Source organism: Neoarius graeffei, chromosome 27 (genome assembly GCF_027579695.1).
Source record: "Neoarius graeffei isolate fNeoGra1 chromosome 27, fNeoGra1.pri, whole genome shotgun sequence".
NCBI classification, from domain to species: domain Eukaryota; kingdom Metazoa; phylum Chordata; class Actinopteri; order Siluriformes; family Ariidae; genus Neoarius; species Neoarius graeffei.
In genome coordinates, this window is record NC_083595.1 from 43187737 (window position 1) to 43208971 (window position 21235).

General features: G+C 40.4%; 1 protein-coding gene across 1 annotated transcript in view; it reads right to left on the reverse strand.

Annotated features, from left to right (window-relative positions):
• The window catches only part of mybpc3 (myosin binding protein C3), a 96915-nt gene that overhangs the window by 42427 nt on the left and 33253 nt on the right, over positions 1-21235 (reverse strand). The window contains exons 9-19 of the mRNA XM_060911635.1: positions 19442-19465; positions 19011-19174; positions 13343-13475; positions 12094-12096; positions 8990-9114; positions 8784-8889; positions 7576-7742; positions 2642-2807; positions 2006-2112; positions 1884-1913; positions 212-351 (exon numbers count right to left, since the gene is read on the reverse strand). Of these exons, the coding sequence (XP_060767618.1) occupies positions 212-351; positions 1884-1913; positions 2006-2112; positions 2642-2807; positions 7576-7742; positions 8784-8889; positions 8990-9114; positions 12094-12096; positions 13343-13475; positions 19011-19174; positions 19442-19465 (1165 nt within the window). The remainder of the gene's footprint in view (positions 1-211; positions 352-1883; positions 1914-2005; positions 2113-2641; positions 2808-7575; positions 7743-8783; positions 8890-8989; positions 9115-12093; positions 12097-13342; positions 13476-19010; positions 19175-19441; positions 19466-21235) is intronic.

A 21235-nucleotide genomic window follows, 5' to 3' on the forward strand; every position in this document is an offset into this window, starting at 1 on the left:
CATATTAGTTACTAATCGGTTTGTTAAAGGCATGGTACCATTTTCTTGAAGAGAAATGAATGTGAACTAACAGTAGTATGTACAGACTTTCCACATTTGCCAATTGGTGAGCAAAACATGAAAATACATGAAACTACAGCTGATCATTATACTAACATACACAATCATTCAAATATTTTGGGATAATTGTTTATAATAACATTCTCCTTACCTTATCTGACTTGGTCCAAACCACTGTTGGGGCAGGGTCTCCAGTGATTGGTACATCCAATCGCAACTTGTTGCCAGCCACGACTAAAATAGTGGAATCTGCAGTTTGGCCAAAGCAGTCCAAATGGATCTTAGGTGGATCTACATATGGGGGTAGTGGAAGAAATCAACTCTCACCCGAACTCACATGGAGGCAACATGCATCATAGAAATAAAGTGGGAGCTCATCCATGTTCTGGTCAGCTTTAAGAGTCTGATTCTCAAGTATGTGTGTCATATGAGAAATATACTTCAAAAAGCTGTTTTTCAGATGTAGTTAAATGAATACGGACAATTAAGAAAAGATTTTTTTTTAAATATACCATTTTTACACTAATCCAAAATGTAGTCCATCAGCGTCGACATTTGTTGCTATAGTTTTGCATTGGATCTATACAGCTAACAAGTAATGAATCTGTGAAAATTGTGTGCAAGTTCATATTTATAAATTTTACGTCAAAGTGGAACTCTCCATAACTTCCAACTTTTTGGTGCAACTCCATCGTCAAACTGGAAATTGGGCGTATAGGGATGAATGATACCAAACTGTACTTTGGAAAATGTTATTCCAGTGGTCCAAGATGGCTGACTTTGTAAAAATTAGTTACAGTAATTAGTTACATAAAGTCTGGTTCAGGTTTATAGATTACAGTAAGTCATAATGCGGCTTAAACGACATCACCACATCTGTTTGATATCACTGAAGACGTTCATATGGTTTGAAGCAGATATTAAAGGAGAACTGAAGGCAAATTTTTTTATTCTCAAAATTCTATGTATCTCATTTTACTAAATATAGGAATGCATTTTTGATCGCTATTTTGTCACTGCTGTAGTAAGTGATGAGTGTTTGAAATATGCTCTGTAATATATCAGTCCATATGTCAAAGCGATGGCCGTAAATGAGATTCGTTGAGACCTGTGCGAGACGTCGTAGGACGGAAGTAAAACGTACAGCGGAAATCAAAGTGACCGACATCTGCCAACGTTGTCAAAAGACGCCCGCGTTCGCCCTCTTTCGAATGCTGATAGCAATCAGGAAAGTTTGAAAAACATAGGCAGTAATCGTCATTTAAACTCGTTTTTGTGCAATATTTCATTTGGAAAACAGTTTTCAAAATGGCGGCACTGACACCTGGCTGACACTTCACGTTTCGAAGTCTCGCACGAGTCTTGTGAAGATCACGCGGATAAGTGACGCCTGCCGTGGACCAAACGAACTAAATTCAACATGGCTAAAAACCGAATAGGCTGATAAGTATAATATTTAATTGCAATTAGTTGCCAATACGAGTCACGATATAAGGTTACTAAAACCGAAAATGTAATTGAATAACACGTTGATTAAGAAATAAAGCAAGTTTAAAAATGACTTCAGTTCCCCTTTAACACAAAAGACTTTGGGTGAGACTTACTTCTCTTACTTAGCTAAGCTACACTAACCTTATAACTTCAAGAGCAAAAGTAACGAGGTTAACGTTGAACACGAAATAGGACTTGGGTGATTGATTACATTTGATGTAAGTGGAAAATCGTGCAACTTGCCAAACTATTTACCTCACCATAAGTGCCCTACTTATTAACTGGCAGAAGTTCAACACTGTCTCTCTATTGTGTAGTCCTTTTATTCTTACCTTGACGAGGGACATAGTCGATCTTGACCTCTGAAAGCGTAAATGAAAATAATAAATGGAAATGTCATACTGTTAAGCAAGAAATGTAAGACTGTTAAGCCAGTAATGTAAGAATTATATACCCAAGAAGTTCAGTTTGGCAGAAAGGTTAAAAGCGTAGCCTTCAGGGATAAAGGTGTAATCGCCTTCATCGTCCGGACGCACATCATCAATAGAGAGTTTGTGAATTCTGGTGAGACAGAGAGTATATCAGACAACTTTTACATTTCGAAAGGAGAGCTCCAAATCCAGACCTGGAGAACCAGAGTTCAGTACATTGAATTTGCATGTTCTCCCCGTGTCTGCATGGGTTTCCTCCAGGTGCTCCGGTTTCCCCCACAGTCCAAAGACATGCAGGTTAGGATAACTGGCTACTCTAAAATTATCCATAGGTGTGAATATCTGAGCTGTGTTCCATGGTTAGACATGAGTAGTATGGTGGCTGCCCTTGTATGCTTTCGACTCGGCCATGTTGAGCTGCGTCCTTCGTAATTCAGCTATTCAGCTGCAAGAAAGGATGATTAGCCACTTCAAAGTAAGTAAGTACATTTCACTGATTTCCCTGTTCTACCGAATCACATATGTCTGAGAAGGGAATTCATCAAATGGTTCTCCAGGACTGGAACTGACCACATTAAAAAAAAAAAAAAACACACTACACCCAATTCGAACTGAAAACTCTACAGCTGTTCAAATGCAAGACACTTTGATAGTCTTACCGGCCAATGTGTGTGATATGGGTTCGAGCATCAGGCTTCACCTCCACTCCATTTTTGTACCAGGTTCCTTTGACGTTCTCATCAGACACCTCACATTTGAACACCGCCTCTTCCTTCGCTTTTACTGTCAGGTCAGCAATGCTCTGATACACCTCCAGTTGCTTCTCTAAAGGGCAAAGGGCAAACAGCACAGACATTTAAAGGCATAATTAAGTGTAGGTTTGGTTATACAGAATAACCAAAAGAAAGAACTGGCATGGGGCTGAAAAAAATTCTTTATTAAATTGTTGAATTTGTGTTAAGATAATGAGTAAGATTGAAAGGATAACCAAGAAGCCAAGAACTGACTGGAGTCAGTGGGAGAAATGGCATTAAAAAAATGGAATAAATGGCATAATAAAATATGAACGATTGAACTGTACACTGATCTTTGTTATTCATTAAAGTAATTTGCCATGGAACATCAGCAAGCATTAATTTATGCTAACTGACAAGCACTAAAAGCTCTCATGACTGGTGATACTCCAGCTAGCAAAAAAAATACAAATTCTGTAATTTCTCATCTCATCTCATTATCTGTAGCTGCTTTATCCTGTTCTACAGGGTCGCGGGCAAGCTGGAGCCTATCCCAGCTGACTACGGGCGAAAGGCGGGGTACACCCTGGACAAGTCGCCAGGTCATCACAGGGCTGACACATAGACACAGACAACCATTCACACTCACATTCACAGCTACGGTCAATTTAGAGTCACCAGTTAACCTAACCTGCATGTCTTTGGACTGTGGGGGAAACCAGAGCACCCGGAGGAAACCCACGCGGACACGGGGAGAACATGCAAACTCCACACAGAAAGGCCCTCGCCGGCCACGGGGCTCGAACCCAGACCTTCTTGCTGTGAGGCGACAGCGCTAACCACTACACCACCGTGCCGCCAATTCTGTAATTTGTTTTTACTTTTATGTTTTTCCATGTAGCTTATATTTAAGGGCTTCTTTTTTTTTGCATGTACAGTAAGTGTTCCATCAGGCATACAGAAATAAATGAATACATTAGAGACTCATTCATCCTTGTTCATGTTGTCGCACCTTTTAAAAGTCAAATGCTTAAATTTAACTCGGCTGCAAAATAGTAACCTTATGACTTCAAAAAATGTTGACTATAAAGCACTCGGTCGAATAAAAAGAAAGAAAGTGAGTGACTTTTGTTACTTTCGATCTCTGAATACATCCAATTTTATTCTATCCACGTTCACTGGATATGAGCAATCGCGCACTTTGATTGGCTACTCTACTACTAGGATATCAGCTCATATACTGTGAGTAGAGAAAAACAAAATGGCGGAGCATGTTGCTGAACCAACCGAGGATGAAATAAAAACTCTACTCAAAAACAAAACCCCCAAAAATACAAAAAAGCAATAAGATATGGAATGAAAGTATTTGATGGTTAGAGCATTTTTTTTCAAGTATTATTATTATTATTATTATAGCATTTTTCACAAATTGCTCCTGTCATTTCGCCAGTTTGTTTACATTCTTCATCTTTAAGCATTAAAATGTATTGTTTTTTTAGACTGGTTCAAAAGCTCAAAGTTTGAAAATGACATAACTGAAATATCCAAGGAAGAATTAAATAAACGTCTAAAGCTATTCTGTACCTCGGCACGACAGCAAGACGGCACTTTCGACAAAAAAACAACACTAAAGTCAATTCATGCAGCCATCGATAGGTTTTTAAGTCCACCTAAGCGGAAATGATTTTGTCTGACATTTTGTATAAAGTTTTTATTTATCGAATTTGCAAAAAATAAAAATGCTCTGTTTCTCAAAATCCAGTGAATGTTAAAATTTAATTATAATTACATTTCCCTACAGTCTGGAAAAGAAAGATTTGTCATACAATCTCGAAAACTACCCTTCAGTCGAGTTCCCCGACATCTCGAACTATCTGGTGTCGCAGACGTCCTTCTACACCGCAAAACAGATGAAAGCGTGGAAGAGTATGGAGGCTTACAACTGTTTTGTATGTGGCTGGGTAAAGGACCTCGGGATCAAGTCATTGCCGAATGAATCCTGTATTGTTTTTGCCCGTGTAAGTATGTTGTTTTTTTTAAGCTTTTCGTTCACGTCTTTATAACGAAGTGCTGCAAGTTGAAGTGTAAACAAACAACAGTTGGCTTGATTCTCACTTGTACTGGCTCTTATCTCTCAGCTAAATCATTCACAAAGATCATCAGAAACCCCTTTAAAGACCTGGAGCTTAGTTAAACAAGACGGAGAAGTGATCACGGCGCATTGTAACTGTACGGCTGGGGAAGAATTTTGTCGCGACCTTCATGCATATGGACTTTGTGAGGAGTAAACAAAGAAACAGCTGGGGACTTTAGCGCTTCGTGACTAAAAAAAGTACCGTAAGATTACAACATAGCAAGAAAAGTACTTGGAAAACACTAAGGACGTAGCTGAGAGGGAAATACAAACCTTTAAAGGTCCCATGGCATGAAATTTTCACTTTCTGAGGTTTTTTAACGTTAAAATGAGTTCCTCTGACCTTCTTAACTCACCCCAGTGGCTAGAAATTTCATAACGTGTAAACCAAACTATGCCCAACATTTGAGAATGGCGCGTCAAAACGGCGCGTTGATAAGCTCTTCCCTTTACTACGTCAGCAAGGGAGATGATCCCCACGCCCCCCCTCTGGATTCCCACCCACTGTATGGATTGCCCGCCCAGTTGTAGTGAGGAGACCATAGAGGACACAACATGGCATCACCTAAGCGAGCGAAACATGGAAATTGCGCTGTACATGGATGTGACAACACAGAAAAGAGTCTGTTTTTACTGCCGACGGGAGAGCCCCTGAAGATGCAGTGGCTTAATTTTATTTACTTCAATAATACGCCGTCGAGTCTACCTAAGACGGTGTATGTTTGTCGGAAGCATTTTCCTGATGAATGTTTCCATAACTTGGGACAGTACAGGGCAGGTTTTGCACATCAACTGTCACTGAAGCCTGGGTCCGTACCAAGCATCCCTGCCGCATCAGCAACAAACACCGAACAAGTAAGTGTATAACTGGTCGTTTTGCCGTGTTTTAAAATCGGTACGTTAGCCTAGCAATGGCTACATTAGCTGTGCAGCTAACCGCTTCCTGCAGTTAGCCAGGTAATCTGCGCTACAAAACTAAAGAGCATGCAGCATGCTCTGTTAAACTGAGTTTAGTCTGGAAATTGACTGTAACTTATGAGCTTATGTTTGACTATTGCTCCGCAATGTATGTCTTCTGTTGGATAAGCGATATGTTGCTGTAGTTGCTGCTTCTATCCTCTTTGGTTATGGAGTGCGTGTTCAAGCCTAGGGTATTATACGTTCGTAAACTACCACTCCGAACACTCTCACTCTCTGTTCTCTGTGTCAGAGTTGAGTTTACGAAAGGAGTCCGAGGGAGAACGGGGTTTTGTCTTAGCAGCGTGGCTACAGGCGCTGATAGCAGCGAGTATGTGTGTGCGCAGCTTGATCAAGCCCCTCCCCCTCCCCCCATGGCCCGCCCCCACCCTCTACCCTTCCCCGCCTCCTGCTTCTCATTAGCAAAATGATGCACTGGGAAAAGCGCTGAAATGGGGCTTTCTCCCAGGAGGCTATATTTACGTGCCGAGGGTTCATTTCGAGAAAGCCTGCGGATATAACATCCGGAAACCTCCACGAGCCCATTTAAAGCATCAACAAACCACCATGCCATGGGACCTTTAAAAAAAATACAAATAAAAATGCTCTGTTTCTCAAAATCCAGTGAATGTGGATAGAATAAAACAGTTACTCCACTCAATTTCGTCATACATGGCTGATGGCCAACTCAGCGTGACATGCCTCATCGGCTATCAGCTCATGTACAGCTCGATTTCGTGGAATAACTGTTAAATATTCTACTCTCATTATCGTGCTGATCTGCACAACTGGAAATAAGTGATATAACTACATAGTACTACAGTATTGTATTGAATTACTGCAGCAGACACACACCCAGAGCTCATCAGTAAGAGGTGGTATAATTAAAGGCGAGTTACTGGGGAGCTATGATCCTCCTGGCAGAAGTTCATTGGTGCTGGACAGCTGTTCATGTTTGGCACCTTCTCCGTTTGATTAAGTGGTCAAGACTGGCTGGAGATGTGGATCGGGTTGCTTTAAAGAAAGAAAAAGAATGCAAGCAGGAACTGAGTGTCCGGATGGATTTACGAGAGATTTAAGGACACTATTGTCTCAGTTCATGGAGTTTCCAGTAGCACCACAGCACGAAGGTCACTCCGGGTTGAGCTTTCATTTTCTTACATTTCCAGATCAAGAGAAAAACAGAAAGTAAGGCTGAGAGTAAAGGTGAGAGCAAAGGACACCACCTGATGTCTGAGAACTAGACCAGGGTAAGAATTACAGTAGGTTATGGAGTGGAAGAAGGAAAGAAACCTAGTAGTCACCTGCTCAGCCGTTGCGGTCTAACAATAGCTGGCGTCTGTGCATTGTGCACGCTGTAACCATGTGCTATGGGCCTGTCAACCATATTTACCGGGCTGACAAACAGAGGTGATTTTTGACTGACAGGACCACAAAGAGGCAGTGCTGAAAGGAGACTGCAGGGAGTAAAGAATGCCCAGTGGAATTCTGGAGGTTTATTTTGGACTACGGTTCTCTCTACCTTGATTGACGCGTGGCTTGTCGTGCATCGGTTATGATTGACAAATCACTTCAATCAGACTTTAAAGCCAAAGACGTCAGAGGAAGAGAGATATCAATCATGAGACATGAACTCATTTTGCCACTTTTAAAGAGGGCTTTGCACTCATGTAAATCTGTTTTACCTCCAAGCCTACAGAACTAGTAAAGTTCTATATTAAAATAAAGAACCACATGATAAACACAAGTGCTAAAATAAGGCACTCACCCTGCACTATGAGCTCAGCAAGAGATTGCCCTCCATTGGTCTTCACTCGGTAGTGACCACAATCCTCCTTGGTGACATCATTGATGATGAGTATGTGTTTGCAGCCATCTTTCTTGAAGCGATACTTGAATGATTCATCTCGAGTAAGCTCCACTCCATCTTTTTCCCTGAAATTTTGAAAAGCGGTTATAAAACCGGCTCTATATTTTATTTTCCTATCCACGCGCTATTTTTTCAGGCCTGTTTCCATGATGATGCTAATGTTTATCAAGGTGTAAGCATGCTAGAGCTTCAGATAGCAAGATTTTGCTATTACTTAGCATGAAATGATGTATTGTGTTTCAATAAACCAAAGCTTGTTAAAATAAGCTATAAATACAGTAGGTCTTTATAAGTAAGCCCAAGACATTTTGATCTTGTTACATTCTGATGTCTGTACCTGGACAATATGGCATTGATGGATGATCATAAAATCCTCATCACATCTCATGCTGTTAAAATGATTCGAGCTTTTTTTTCTTTTTTTTTTTTATTAGTTCTTATGACACTGACATTGTCAAATAAAAGATGTCATGACCAGCGTGATGAGATCGAAGCAACCTTGGTCAATCTTCATTTGCTATCCGATGTTTCTCTTCATGTGTATTACTTGATAGTGCTAAGAAATCTATTGTCAGAATATCTAGCTCTAGAAATGCGTCCTCTGTGGCACATTAAAGGCAGTCGCCTTGAACTAATGGTGACTTTCTCATTGTGGTTGAAGGACACTGCAGAACTGCTAAAAGGCTGGCGTGACCTTTTCAGAGGGCTGATAATTTACAGAGCTGCTGGGTGATATACAGCCTTGGATCCTGATCAGGTGAAGCCATGGCTCATTCACTCACTCATTCTCTCTCTCTCTCTCTCACACACACTTTTGCACCACCTTCTCTATCCGTCAACCAGGTTGAATCAGCCAAAGCCTGGCAGCTGCTCTGCTTAACAAAAGACATGCATGCCATCTTCTGGACATCTGAGGAATCTCACATATCCGAGGCGGACATGCAGCTGCAACGCAATCATTCTTTTCTTATCGCTTGTCCCCTGACAGTGTAGTACTCTTTGTCATGCTTGTGCTTATCATGTTCTGGGGTCACTTATAGGAACCATTCCTGATTTCGATGTGTTTAGCAGGGATTATGTTCACAGATCATAGATACAAGTCTTACCACTTGACATGAGCTCCTTCCTCAGAGACCTCACACTCAAATTCTACTCTCTCTCCCTTCATTGCCATCTGATCCTCAAGATTACGCAGGATCAGGACAGGAGGCTCTGAGAAAGAAACGGATAGATGACTCTCGATCGTCAGAAATGCTCAAAATGGCTCCGCACTACGTTACTCGTCATCATCATCATCATCATCATCAAGTACCTTTCACAAAGAGCTCCGTGAAGCTTTTTTCATCTCCCACGATGCAGGTGTATGCCGCGTCATCAGCCAGAGAACAGTTGTTGATCGTGAGGAAGCGTTTGTTCCCTACACTCTCAAAGATGTACCTGAAGGAAGAGCAAAAAAACAGTCTGTGTTTTGTTTTGTTTTTTACTTTCGTTTGTAGATGGAGACAAAACCTCACTACATATAAGGGCTTCACAAAATCCAACAAATTCCAAACATGGCATGGCTACCCTTACAAAAAAGAAGTTTATTCAAGTGTGCTTCTAGTATACTTCTTTTAAACTAAAAATAAGGAGAGTATGCTTTCAGTTTACTTTTGATTTACTTAGAGATATACTTAATAAAGTTATACATAAGTATACTTGGCTTATACTGAAAAGTATATCGAAAAGTCTAAGTATATTAAGCTTAAACTTAAACTTTTGATCAAGATATACTTAAGAAAAGCATAATCAAGTATTAAAATATTTGTGCCTTATGTTTAAATGTGGGCAGCACGGTGGTGTAGTGGTTAGCGCTGTCGCCTCACAGCAAGAAGGTCCGGGCTCGAGCCCCGTGGCCGGCGAGGGCCTTTCTGTGTGGAGTTTGCATGTTCTCCCCGTGTCCGTGTGGGTTTCCTCCGGGTGCTCCGGTTTCCCCCACAGTCCAAAGACATGCAGGTTAGGTTAACTGGTGACTCTAAATTGACCGTAGGTGTGAATGGTTGTCTGTGTCTATGTGTCAGCCCTGTGATGACCTGGCGACTTGTCCAGGGTGTACCCCGCCTTTCGCCCGTAGTCGGCTGGGATAGGCTCCAGCTTGCCTGCGACCCTGTAGAACAGGATAAAGCGGCTAGAGATGATGAGATGAGATGTTTAAATGTACTTGCCCTGTAGTTGTGCTTATCCTTTTGATAGTAGCCTATAAAATACTTCTTTTTGACACACATTGGCTTCTTTGTGATATATGGCAGCATCTTTTAAACTTACATGTACCATAAGTTTGTGGTCAGCTCAAAACACTTAAGTTGTCTGCTGGTAGTGTGCATGAGGTAAGGGTTAGGGCGAGAAAACTAATAGTATACTTAGAAGGGTAATTGCAGTATATTTCAAAACTAAAAAGTGGACTAGAAGTATAAAACCATTAACTTATAGTATATTTCCAATATGCTATAAAGTATACTTTTATAAACTAAAAAGTGGACTCGAAGTGTGTAACGAGTAAACCAATAGTATATTTCCAGTATACTACAAAGTATACTTTAGTAGACTAAAAAGTGGACTAGAAGTATAAAACAAGTTAACTCATAGTATATTTCCAGTACACTATGACGTATGCTTTTGTAAACTAAAGAGTGGACTACAAGTATAGAACTAGTAAACTATTAGTATATAAGTTAACTTGTGGTATACTTGCAGTACAAAATAAAAAATACTAGTTGTATACTCAAAGTTTACTTCTCTTCAGAGGTGGACAGTAACGAAGTAGATTTACTTGAGTACTGTACTTAAGTACACTTTTTGAGTATCTGTACTTTACTTGAGTATTTTTTTTTGGAAACTTATGACTTTAACTTCACTACATTTGAAAGACAAATATCGTACTTTTCACTCCACTACATTTCTATCAAAGTCCCCGTTACTCATTACTATGAAGCAGCTTTGAAAGTGGATGTTTTTTCTTTTTTCTTTTCTAAAACGTGATTGTTTTTTTTCGCAGGTGACACTGAGACGGCCGATCAGTATTACTAGGGTCACGTCACGTCCATAGACTGTATAAAATCAAGTTCAATTATTTCTCAGCAGCATTATTTAAACACGATCAGTTGATGGCAGAATGGAAGGAGGCGGTTCTTCTGGAGAACGCATGCACCCATGGCCATACCTAGAACCCAGGTTTCAGTTTTCTGAAAGGATTAAAGATTTGTTTCGTTTTAAATGTTTGCCGAAAATGAACCACATCACGGCCTGCAAAAACTTGCCATCCAACCTCCGGAAGCATATTGAGGTATATAAACGTTTTATTCCAAGAGAAAGCTTGCAGTGAAGCTGTCTGTGCTTTTAGAGCTAGCGATAACATTGCAATAGCTATGCAGTCTGGTTAGTCAAATGACTTTCTATGGATTTGCTTGCCAAGTTGCCATAGCCTTGTCCACGGCTAACGTTAACACATAGCTAGTTAACTTGGACACTGTTAGCGTGTAAAAGCAGAGTTATGCTAACATGAATAACGTTAATTTATCTGAAGTCCTTTCAGAAATATGTTTTAGCATAATCTTGCCAAATAAACAATGTAGAAATCTTTCTTTTCTAGTAGCGTTAGCTACCCAATATGATTTTGAGTTTGAAAAGAGTTTGCTAGCATGTCAGGTGGAGCGTCACTGACTAGCTAGCTTAACGTTAAACCACCATGATGGCACAGCATGCGTTCATTTTGTGAATTCACATTTCTGTCTTTGGTAATGGCGTTAGGTTTTGTAAGCATTGTGGCAATAATACAACGATGCGTTGACAGAAAATGTACTTTTAATACTTAAGTATTTTTAAAAGCAAGTACTTCGGTACTTTAACTGAAGTAAAAATTTGACTGGAGAACTTTCACTTGTATCGGAGTAACATTTGACCAGTGGGATCTGTACTTTGACTTAAGTGATGAAGTTGGGTACTTTGTCCACCTCTGCTTCTCTTAGACTTAAAGTCTACTTTTTATAAATTAAAAGTGGGCCAATTTAGTCCCAAGAAGTATTAGATTAGTTTACTTAAGTAGACTGTAAGTACATTGATATCAGTATACTTGGTACACAAAAGTATACTTAAGGAAATATACTTTAACTTTACTTAAGTATACTTAATAAAATGAACTTGAAGTATACTTCTTTTTGATAAGGGTATTACAGCATGATCGAAACTCTAAAATCTCAGTTCACCAAGTGGACAAATTGTTGGTATTGTCAGGCCCGTAATAAGTCGAAAATAAATCAAAAACAGCTGTTATATGGTTCTTGAGAATATTATGGCTATCAAGTCTCAGCCCAGAGTGTCCTTGGAACAGTTTATTACACTGGATGCTTTTTCATGTGCAGACCAATCGGAGATACTCACTTGCTACAGGTTTTGTTTGAAGTGGAGCACAGAAGACGAGCCATCCAGGAACACACAGATTCGTTTAGAAAAGGCAGGAGAGAGATAGAGAGATTGAATTGTCTGTCACTGTAAATTTATACAACGAAATTAAAATTGCCACTCTATGGTGCAAACATAGAAACACAGGACACTGAAGACAAAAAAAAACACATAAAATGAGAATAGTAATACTAAAAATGAAATTAATAATCTGTAAAAAAAATCAGACGGCACGGTGGTGTACTGGTTAGCACTGTCACTTCATAGCAAGAAGGTTCTGGGTTCGAGCCCAGTGGCCAGCGAGGGCCTTTCTGTGCGGAGTTTGCATGTTCTCCCCGTGTCCGCGTGGGTTTCCTCCGGGTGCTCCGGTTTCCCCCACAGTCCAAAGACATGCAGGTTAGGTTAACTGGTGACTCTAAATTGACCGTAGGTGTGAATGTGAGTGTGAATGGTTGCTTGTCTCTATGTGTCAGCCCTGTGATGACCTGGTGACTTGTCCAGGGTGTACCCCGCCCATAGTCAGCTGGAATAGGCTCCAGCTTGCCTGCTACCCTGTAGGACAGGATAAGTGGCTACGGATAATGGATGGATGGATGTATAAAAATCAAGTGCAGGTGCATAGCTGCATGAATTAATTATATTCTTATTTGTGCTTGTTATTATTCATTCATTATCTCTAGCCGCTTTATCCTTCTACAGGGTCGCAGGCAAGCTGGAGCCTATCCCAGCTGACTACAGGCGAAAGGCGGGGTACACCCTGGACAAGTCGCCAGGTCATCACAGGGCTGACACATAGACACAGACAACCATTCACACTCACACCTACGGTCAATTTAGAGTCACCAGTTAACCTAACCTGCATGTCTTTGGACTGTGGGGGAAACCGGAGCACCCGGAGGAAACCCACGCGGACACGGGGAGAACATGCAAACTCCACACAGAAAGGCCTTCGCTGGCCACGGGGCTCGAACCCAGGACCTTCTTGCTGTGAGGCGACAGCGCTAACCACTACACCACCGTGCCGCCCTGCTTGTTATTATTTAAAGTCCAAATTGCTTTCGGAAAAAAAAATGTCTCTGAATCTAGAGGTGTGTGCTTTGGCTAACCTATAATGCCTCACCCCTTGAACACGTTTATTTTGAGCTAGCTGCACATTTTTAATTGCAAACTAAAACCTGAATTTAAATATCGCTCAATTATTCTATTCTAGTCATGGCTGATTAGGTACCTTCCTGTTTTTTGGATCTCCTGTCCATTTTTCAGCCATTTCACCTCGGCATCAGGATTGGCCACCTCAATCTGCAGCTTGATCTTTTGTCCCTTTTCAACCTGGTAGGCTGGGTCCAGCTTTTTGAGGAATGCTGTGAAAGACAGGTTTATACTTTAAGAAGTATGTATGCAACAATCCTTAATTGCTTTATTAGAACCCTATAACAGAATGTTTCTTATCCAAAGAGATCTAAACTTTAAGAAAAAAATCGACCCTTATTGATGCAAAACAGGTCTAACGTTCTTGTTAATTCTACAGTGCGTATATAATTTGTGTTAAGCAGTGCCCTAATCACTGGACTGCACTGGATTGTGAATAGTTAGGCTAGTAGCAATAGTAGCATCAAAAAAAAAAACTGTGCCAGCGGGTGATGCTAACTTCAGCAGATGTTATGTGGATGGCAAACCAGATGTGCATCCAGACACTTACTCTCTATAATTGAAGATCAAACACAAGAAGAGAGAAAAGAGTACAAACAACAAATATACAAATATGTACAGAAATATTAATGACTGCGACACACATCATCGATCCACACAGTGTTTAAACTGAGATCATTACATTTTATCATTAATTATCAGGAAAAGGGGTAATTTTAGTAAACATATTAGTACATACAGTCGGGTAAAAGCCTGAGACTACATCAAAAATCTGGGATTTTTTCCATGTAAAATTGGAAATAAAGAGAACGTTTTAGTATTTTTTTTAATATTCAAAACAAAGAAAATAAACATTCAATATTGTGAATATTTACTATTCAAGATTGGACCACAAGTTGGCCTAGTGGTTAGCATGTCCGCCTCTCAATCAAGAGAACGTGAGTTCTACTCATAGTCGGGTCATACCAAAGACCATCCTAAAAATGGTACCTACTGCCATCTGGCAAGGCACGCTGCAATACAGATGTGAGTGAGGAGTCAAGCTCTCATGGCTACCAGAGGACCAGCCCCCCACTGTAACCCTAGCTGTATTGCTGGGTTTCAGTCACGTGACTTTTCTTAGCAGTTTTACCAGAAGTGAAATAGCTGGTGGTCTAAAGGCAGCCGTAGTGCAAACAACTAGCGATAACTTATCAGAGTACGCTCGTAATCTGCTCGCTTTAGATATATTCAGAAGATTCCTATGTGCAATGGAATTGACCCCTACAGTCTGGGAAAGAAGGATTTGTCATACGATCTCGAAAACTACCCTTCAGTCGAGTTCCCCGACATCTCGAACTATCTGGTGTTGCAGACGTCCTTCTACACCGCAAAACAGATGAAAGCGTGGAAGAGTATGGAGGCTTACAACTTTTTTGTATGTGGCTGGGTAAAGGACCTCGGGATCAAGTCATTGCCGAATGAATCCTGTATTGTTTTTGCCCATGTAAGTATGTTTTTTTCAGCTTTTCGTTCGTGTCTTTACAACAAAACATTGCAAGTTGAAGGGCAAAGAAACAGTTGGCTTGATTCTCACTTGTGTTGGCTCTTATCTCTCAGGTAAATCATTCACAAAGATCATCAGAAACCCCTTTAAAGACCTGGATCTTAATTAAACAAGATGGAGAAGTGATCACAGTGCGTTGTAACTGTATGGCTGGGGAAGAATTTTGTCGCAACCTTCATGCATATGGACTTTGTGAGGAGTAAACAAAGAAACAGCTGGGGACTTTAGCGCTTTGTGACTAAAAAAAGTACCATAAAATAACGACACATAGCAAGAAAAGTACTTGGAAAACACTAAGGACAGAGCTGAGACGGATATACAAACCTTTCACCAAGTGATCACCGCAAACTCGAGTGTACTTCGACTAGGCTCCCTTCGATTTCAGTGAGAGGTTCAAAAGCCACCTTTCTCGATGTCTTTTTGTGAAATCCTGTGTTCGTTCACCCTTTTTTTATTAGTTCACAGGGAACCCTGAAGAAACTTTTATCAGTTTCACAGTTTGATCGATTCAAACAACCTAAAACAATGCAAGCGTAAGACATTTTTCATGCGAGCGATGCACCTTCTCCATACAAATGCTTTGTCAACTGAGCTTTGGTAGACCACCAGCTAAAGTTTTGAATAACTATTGAGGTGGATGTGACGTCACGTGAAACCCAGCAATAGGTGAGAGGCTGAGGGCTATAGAAGTGGAGATCGGCGGCACCCAGTGCACCTTAAGGGCCTGGTTAGTACTGGGATGGGAGACTGCCTGGGAAGACCAGGTCCTGGCACAGGAAGGTCTTTGACTTTTGACTATTCAAGATTCTGCACTATTTCTAAGTCCCAATTTAAATGTAAGCAAATTTGTGAGATTGACCATGGTAACTGCTTCGTACAAAAGATTCAGATTTTCCTCATGCCTATTCTCTTCTATCGAAGCACGTGTTCAGACGACACGCCGATGGATTTGATCTAAAATGGATCGTAGCGTTTTGCACAAACTTGTGGAGTCTGCGTCAGCTCGGGTGCACACTGCCGTTATAGTAAAACAGGGACGTACCAAATACTAATAAACTCAGAAATTCATGTAAATATTTCAAAGATTCTACTTTGCACTCAGGTTGTTGTCAGTAATATAATTTGTAATAAAAATTGTTGTATTAAATTAGAAAAGAATGCAAAATAGAAGCATTTTCCCGAATGGTTTCAGACTTGTGGACCCCACTGTATGTAAATGATTGGGGGGAACCCTTCTTTTGTTTGGTTATACACAGAGCCTTTACCTTCGTACTGAAAGACGTGAACACTTTCTGAAAACAAAGTACGTTATTGTACCTTTAGTGGTACAACAGCTTATCACTGAGGCAGTACCCTCTAAGGTACTTATTTGTACCCTTTATATTCACTCACTGGCCACTTTATGAGGAACACCCATCCACCTGCTGTTTTATGCAGTTATCTAATCGGCCGATCCCTTGACAGCAGCACAATGTGTAAAATCATGCAGATACAAATCAAGAGCTTCCGTTAATGTTCACTTCAAACATCAGAATGGGAAAAATTGTGATCTCAAAGTGTGACTTTCTTTCACTGTGGCATGGGAGTTGGTTTGAGCCAGATGGACTGGTTTGAGTATTTCAGAAACTGCTGATTTCCTGGGGTTTGCACACACAACAGTTTCTAGAGTTTACACAGAATGGTGCAAAAAAAAAAACAGACTGAGTGACAGTTCTGGGTGGAAACGAACCCCTTGTTGATAAGAGAGGTCAGAGAAAAATGGTCAAATTGGTTCGAGCTGCCAGGAAGGACATAGTAACTCATAGCAACCATGGTGAACAGAAAAGCATCTCAGCTTGCAACAGCAGAAGGCCACATTGGGTTCTATTCCTGCCAGCCAAGAACAACGATCTTAGAATCAAGAACAAGTTCTTATTAAAGCAGCCAGTGAGTGTATATGTAGCTTTTTGGCCCTTGAGGTCCAATAATGAGCCCTAGGGAGTACATTAGAGTAGGTTGTACCTTGGGGGACAGAAATGGACTCCTACCGTACCCCTATTTCTGACTGTATAGGCAGCTGTTAGGAAATGGAATTAATATTTTCTAGAAATAGAGCATTATTTTGTAGGGTTCTACACAGAACCTGTGGGTTTCCCCAGAGGGACAAAGCAAAAGAACTTTATGATATTTGAGTGTAATTTGAGTCGAGCTTTTTGAGGAACACAGTGAAAGACAGATTTCTACTGCAAGAAGTGTGGAACAGCTCGAACACTGTACAGTGTTCTTTTGTCTGTCTGTTTGAAGGTTCCCTTAAAGATTCTGAACAGAACCCTGTAACAGAAAGTTTCTCTTTTGGAAAACAAACTATCCAGAGGGTTTCTACTGTTTGGACCCTTTTCTAAAAGGAGAGCCTTCTTTTGTAGGGTTCTATACCAAACCTTTAAGAGGATAAACCCTTAGGATGCTTGTAAAAGCTGTGAAAGAAAGAACTGTGTAAAAATTATACACTGACAGTCTGTCTTTGTTTCTTTGGTTTGTGCCTCTGGCGAAACCCCTAAAATGCTACTACAGGGAGTTCCCCTTTTAACAAACAAAAAAAAACGTTTCAAGTAGAATATCTTTAGAAATGTTGCACCATTACCTATCCAAAGAACCTTTGTCGAGCCTTTTTTTTTTTTTTACAGTGTATTATGTTGAGAATAAGACATTTACATTAGGCATTTACATTACAGTTAGGAGCCTTGCTCAAGGGCACTTCAGCCATTCCTGCTGGTCCAGGGAATCAAACCAGTGACCTTTTGGTCCCAAAGCTGCTTCTTTAACCATTAGGCAAACCATGGCTTCCCCATTTAATATGTTATATTATTATACATACAGGACACTTTTTCGATGGAATAAAAACGTGTTCTATTCCCTTCTAGCTTCATTCATTTGGTTTGATAGCATACAATATTGTTAGCATATCGCTTATCCTACAAGTATTACATCACTCTACCCAATGGAGAATGAGTGTTGAATATGGTTTACGATATTGCATGGTTGTCAAGACAACATGACGTCACATGTCGATGACGTAAAACTTCCACGCTAGCGAGCGACTGTGACAATTTGTAAACAAACATGGCCACCAGGTTTGCTTCGTTAAATACGGAAGATTTTGAGAGAATTTTGAACGAGAAAAATGCAATGAACACCTGAAAGGAATGTATAATAATAATAATAGGCGGCACGGTGGTGTAGTGGTTAGCGCTGTCGCCTCACAGCAAGAAGGTCCTGGGTTCGAGCCCCGGGCCCGGCGAGGGCCTTTCTGTGCGGAGTTTGCATGTTCTCCCCATGTCCGCGTGGGTTTCCTCCGGGTGCTCCGGTTTCCCCCACAGTCCAAAGACATGCAGGTTAGGTTAACTGGTGACTCTAAATTGACCGTAGGTGTGAATGTGAGTGTGAATGGTTGTCTGTGTCTATGTGTCAGCCCTGTGATGACCTGGCGACTTGTCCAGGGTGTACCCCGCCTTTCGCCCATAGTCAGCTGGGATAGGCTCCAGCTTGCCTGCGACCCTGTAGAAGGATAAAGCGGCTAGAGATAATGAGATGAGATAATAATAATAATATTGGCTGGCTTTTTTTCGTGGTATATCAGATATATTCCATTCAGCTACTCATCTTCGACTCGTTCAGTAGCATGCTAGCTGAATGGAATATATCTGATATACCACTCAACACCAGCCAATATTATTTAAATTTTAAAGCTGCCATTTGTAATGCTCAAAAGTGTTTTTAGACTGCTATAATTATATATTTTCTAATGCATCTTGGAATGTCCAGCATTTCTATACAGTAGATCACTTCTTTAATTTTGTTTTAGTCTCCTGTTTACTTTTTTCTGGCCCAGAAATTAGAACCACCTCCAGCTGGAAGTGAGCTGCTTCCTCAGCCCTGCCCCTTTTCTTTAAAAGGCAAGTCAAGTGCTTTACACAATTTAAATATAGGAAGGGTGTTCAGTTAAAGGAAAAGGCTCAACAGTGTTTGGGTTTTGGGGTTTTTTTTGTTGTTTTTTTGCGCAACTACAATTTGCTTCACAGACAGCAGAAGGCTTTCAACTTTCAAACGGCTTCTTTAAATACACTAGTGAAGCTTAAGAATGTTAAGGTAGTGCCCTGATTTCCAGTTTCCTGCTTCAGAAAAATAATCAATCATTCTCGACGAGATCAGGCTCTACACAAACCTGCGCTCTTCTTCTCTTCCTTTTTCATCTTCTTCAATCTCTTGAGCATGCCCCTTAGATCAGTAATGCCATACTGGAAGGCGATCTTCTCGTACTCAGAAGGCTTAGCCTTGCTGAGGATTTCCCACACATCCACTTCAGGTTCGTTGCTCACCTGGACCGTGCTGTGCTCAGACAGCAAGAGGGAACAGTTGAGGACAGTTATCGAGGGCTCGTTCAGATGCACTTATGAATGTTGGATATTTTTGAAAGATTTCTCTTTAAGTTAAAACTAAAGAATGTTTTCGCTCAAAGCTGCAGACATGGCCACTGCTTTCAGCACTACTGTTACAACCATCATCATTAGCAGATAGCAAAAAGCAGGAGGAGGAGGAGAAGAAAAAAAATCACAGATTAAAGGTGTATAATTAAAGGGATAATTAAATTCTTACCGTTGGCCACTTTTTATGAAACTACTGCACTTAGTCAGAAGCAGAACCCAAGACATGATGAGACAAACCAGAGCAGGTTAGTGCACACAATTCAACAGCCCACCAATAACATGTAGCACATCTAATCTAATCTAATTAGAAATCTAATTTAAAAATATGCTCTGAAAATAAAGTTTGGGGTAAAATCAGTATCAGTAAAACCATTGGTCACATGGTATTATTATTAAAATATACATTTCAGGAAAAGGCAGTAGATATTTTCAGAAAATAATGTCGACATGAAAATATTAGCCTGTGTGTTGTGTTATTGTACTCTGTGGAAATAAATGTGTTGTTCAAATATTGTGTGAGAGCAATCCATACGTTTCTATATGCATATTAAGTTTGTCGTTTTAAGTGCATTAATGTGTGTGTGTGTGAGAGATTAAACAAATCCGTCCATGCCAGTAATGATATGTGATCCAAAAATGAACAACTTATTAATGTAAAATGATTATTGTGAAATTCAGCTGTGTGTGTGTGTGTGTGTGTGTGTAATCACTGAACTAGACTGACAATTGTGAATAGTTAGGCTAGTAGCAAGGAAACATGCAGCATATAGCAGACTATTCCAGCATGATGATTCATCATGCAGATGGCAAACCAGATGTGCATCCGTTCAGTCACTTACTCTCTACATTCGAAGATCACACACGAGAGGACGGAAAAGAGTACAAACAACAAAAGAAACAAATGAAGTCATTCATGATTTAAATCGAGAGCATTAAATTTTACCATGATTTTTGGTAAAATGACAACATGGTGATAGAAAAGAACATTCTAAGACGGCTGTAAGTACAAAAGATGACCAGATTTATGTACACACACAAAAAAAAACTATCAGTCTCAAAAATGTAACATACTTTCGTACATATGTAAAGTATGATGAGGAAGGAATAAAACATAAGGTGTGCTGTTACATAAAGAAACAAAACATTAACGAGACCGTCAATGACAGCGTAGTTCACTCAGGCCCCGTGAGAAATCAAATCTGGGTAGAAGTTACAGTGGTATGCAAAAGTTTGTGCACCCCTGGTCAAAATTGCTGTTACTGTGAACAGTTAAGCAAGTTGAAGATGAAATGATCTCCAAAAGGCATAAAGTTAAAGATGACTCATTCCCTTTATATTTTAAGCAAAAACAATTTTTTTTTATTTTCATCTTTTACATTTTCAAAATGGCAAAAAAGGAAAAGGGCCCGAAGCAAAAGTTTGGGCACCCTGCATGGTTAGTACCTAGTAACACCCCCTTTGGCAAGTATCACAGCTTGTAAACACTTTTTGTAGCCAGCTAATAATCTTTCGGTTCTTACCTGGGGGATTTTCATACATTCGTCCTTGCAAAAGGCTTCCAGTTCTACAAGTTTCTTGGGCTGTCTTGTATGCACTGCTCTTTTGAGATCTATCCACAGATTTTCAATGATGTTTAGGTCAGGGGACTGTGAGGGCCAGGGCAAAACCTTCAGCTTGGGCCTCTTGAGGTATTCCATTGTAGATTTTGAGGTGTGTTTTGGATCATCATCTTATTGTAGGACCCATCCTCTTTTTAACTTCAACTTTTTTACAGATGGTGTGATGTTTGCTTCCAGAATTTGCTGGTATTTATTCGAATCCATGCTTCCCTCGACCAATGAAATGTGCCCTGTGCCACTGGCTGCAACACAACCCCAAAGCATGATCGATCCACACCCATGCTTCAGAGTTGGAGATGTGTTCTTTTCCTGGAATTTGGCACCCTTTTTTCTCCAAACATACC